Consider the following 2,500-nt stretch of genomic DNA (forward strand, 5'->3'; position numbering starts at 1 on the left):
TCCGCTGCTGTTCGCACAGCCACTCGAACTGTTCGGCCGTTTCTCGCAGTTTTCCGAGACTCTCTGAATTCTCTCGCCGCAGTTCCTCCACCGTCCTCTGGTGGGCGCTGTGCTGATCACACAGATCCAGCCGCAGGGCATCATGGGACATCTGCAGCTCCACCAGCTCCAGGGCTTTACTGATCAGAGAGAGCATGGGACATGTATGATGATGGCTTATCCTCCTGGGACCCACGAATACACTTTTGTCCACTTTAGTGGTCATAATATTTTAGTGAGTTTCTCTGACATCACACATGTCACATGACTCATGTCTTAAATATGATTAATTTTCAAATTGTTTGTTATAAATCAACATCTCAGGAAAATGTTAAGGGGGTTTCTAATCAAAATATGACTTTCTGTTACAGAACAGGGCATTGATTTCACACATGCAGGACTTAAATCATGTTTATCAGGCATTCTGGAGACATAACAAGAGAATAGGTAAAGAAATTACATATCAATATTACTATGAAATATTAGATATTATTATGAAAATGTTGCCAATTATTACTCCCATTATTACACTTGTTTTTTAATTACATGTTGCACCAAGAACACATTAATATGCAAATTAGATGCATTGTATTGAATGGGAAAATCCAAGCATGGCCATTTTACCCACATATTTCATAAAGTAAAATGGTATATCAATGCATTTCATTACATCTTTCATAACATAGTTCAGAATCATCTTTAAACAAAGTTTGTTTAAAAAAAAACCTGAAACCTTAAAATTGATTGGTGAATTAAAAATAAATCCCGTTGTTTTTGCCTATACATGCAATTTCATGTCATTTTATTTTTTAAACAACTGAGCCCTGGCGTCATAACATATGAATAAAATATAATTTTTCATATTTTTTTCATTTGTTTCTTATGTTCTAAACAATGTAATGACACCCAAAATATTTTTCTGGGTCCCAGGATTATACATGAACATCAAACAATATCTGAGAGATACCTGTTGAGCTTCATCTCTAGCTCTTCTACCAGCTGTGCCTTTGACTGAGTCTCCTCGTGGAGCTGCGTCTCCAGGCCCTCAGCCTGCTGGGCTCTGAGCAGGGCCTCCTGGCGCAGCTCGTCCACCAGGCCCATCAGCTGCGCCTCTGAGCCCTGTAGCTGCTGTAAATCACAGCTCACCTGCTCCAGCTGGACACACAGCAGTGAGGCATCTCTCCGCCGGTCCTCTGTCACGAAGGACACGCGCTGCTGCAGAACATCAGCCTGTTCCTACACACACACACACACACACACACACACACACACACACACACACACACACACACACACACACACACACACACACACACACACACACAGGTTATTTACGGACTGGAGTTGGCCACCCTTCACAGCTCTTACAGCTCCAGCTCTTCTTTCCTCCAGGTTTAGGAGTGTGTTTATGGGGATTCTTCATTTGTGATGTTGGACGAGAAGGCCTGGCTCTCAGTCTCCGCTCTAATTCATCCCAAAGCTGTTCTATCGGGTTGAGGTCAGGACTCCAGTTCCTCCACACCAAACTCCTCATCCATGTCTTTATGGAGACGCTTTGTGCACTGGTGCATGCTGGGACAGGAAGGGGCCGTCCCCAAACTGGGCCCACAAAGTCGGGAGCATGAAATTGTCCAAAATGTCTTGGTGAAGCATTAAGAGTTCCTTTCACTGGAACTAACCCCTGAAAAACAACCCCACCCCATAATCCCCCCCCCCCCCCCCACCAAACTTTACACTTGGCACAATGCAGTCAGGCGAGTCCCGTTCTCCTGGCAACCGCCAAACCCAGACTCGTCCATGGGATTGTCAGACAGAGAAGCGTGATTGGTCACTCAGAGAACACATCTCCACTGCTCTAGAGTCCAGTGGCGGCGCGCTTTACCCCACTGCATCCCACACTTTGGTGCTGTGTGGCTTGGATGAGCTGCTCGGCCATGGAAACCCATTCCATGAAGCTCTACACACTGTTCTTGAGCTCATCTGAAGGACACAGAAGTTTGGAGGTCTGGAGCTCTTGACTCTGCAGAAAGTTGGCGACTTCTGTGACCCTCAGCATGCGCTGACCCCGCTCTGTGACCCTCAGCATGCGCTGACCCCGCTCTGTGACCCTCAGCATGCGCTGACCCCGCTCTGTGACCCTCAGCATGCGCTGACCCCGAAAAGTTTAAGAAAAGTAATGCGTTACAGTATTGTGTTACTCCCTTAAAAAGTAACTAATTGAGTTACTTAGTTACTTTTTAAGAAAAGTAATGCATTACAATATTGCGTTACTCCATTAAAAAGTAACTAATTTAGTTACTTAGTTACTTTTTAAGAAAAGTAATGCATTACAATATTGCGTTACTCCCTTAAAAAGTAACTAATTGAGTTACTTAGTTACTTTTTAAGAAAAGTAATGCGTTACAATATTGCGTTACTCCCTTAAAAAGTAACTAATTGAGTTACTTAGTTACTTTTTAAG

At 43.8% G+C, this 2,500-nt stretch overlaps 1 protein-coding gene across 1 annotated transcript in view; it reads right to left on the minus strand.

Annotated features, from left to right (window-relative positions):
* The window catches only part of LOC307140117 (uncharacterized protein), a gene marked incomplete at its 3' end in the record, with an annotated part of 19,761 nt that overhangs the window by 15,892 nt on the left and 1,369 nt on the right, over positions 1-2,500 (minus strand). The window contains exons 2-3 of the mRNA XM_079839362.1: positions 1,007-1,275; positions 1-179 (exon numbers count right to left, since the gene is read on the minus strand). The exon at positions 1-179 is cut by the window's left edge and continues 22 nt beyond it. Of these exons, the coding sequence (XP_079695488.1) occupies positions 1-179; positions 1,007-1,275 (448 nt within the window). The remainder of the gene's footprint in view (positions 180-1,006; positions 1,276-2,500) is intronic.

This window comes from Gobio gobio (assembly GCF_949357685.1).
Source record: "Gobio gobio genome assembly, chromosome: 16".
Classification (NCBI taxonomy): domain Eukaryota; kingdom Metazoa; phylum Chordata; class Actinopteri; order Cypriniformes; family Gobionidae; genus Gobio; species Gobio gobio.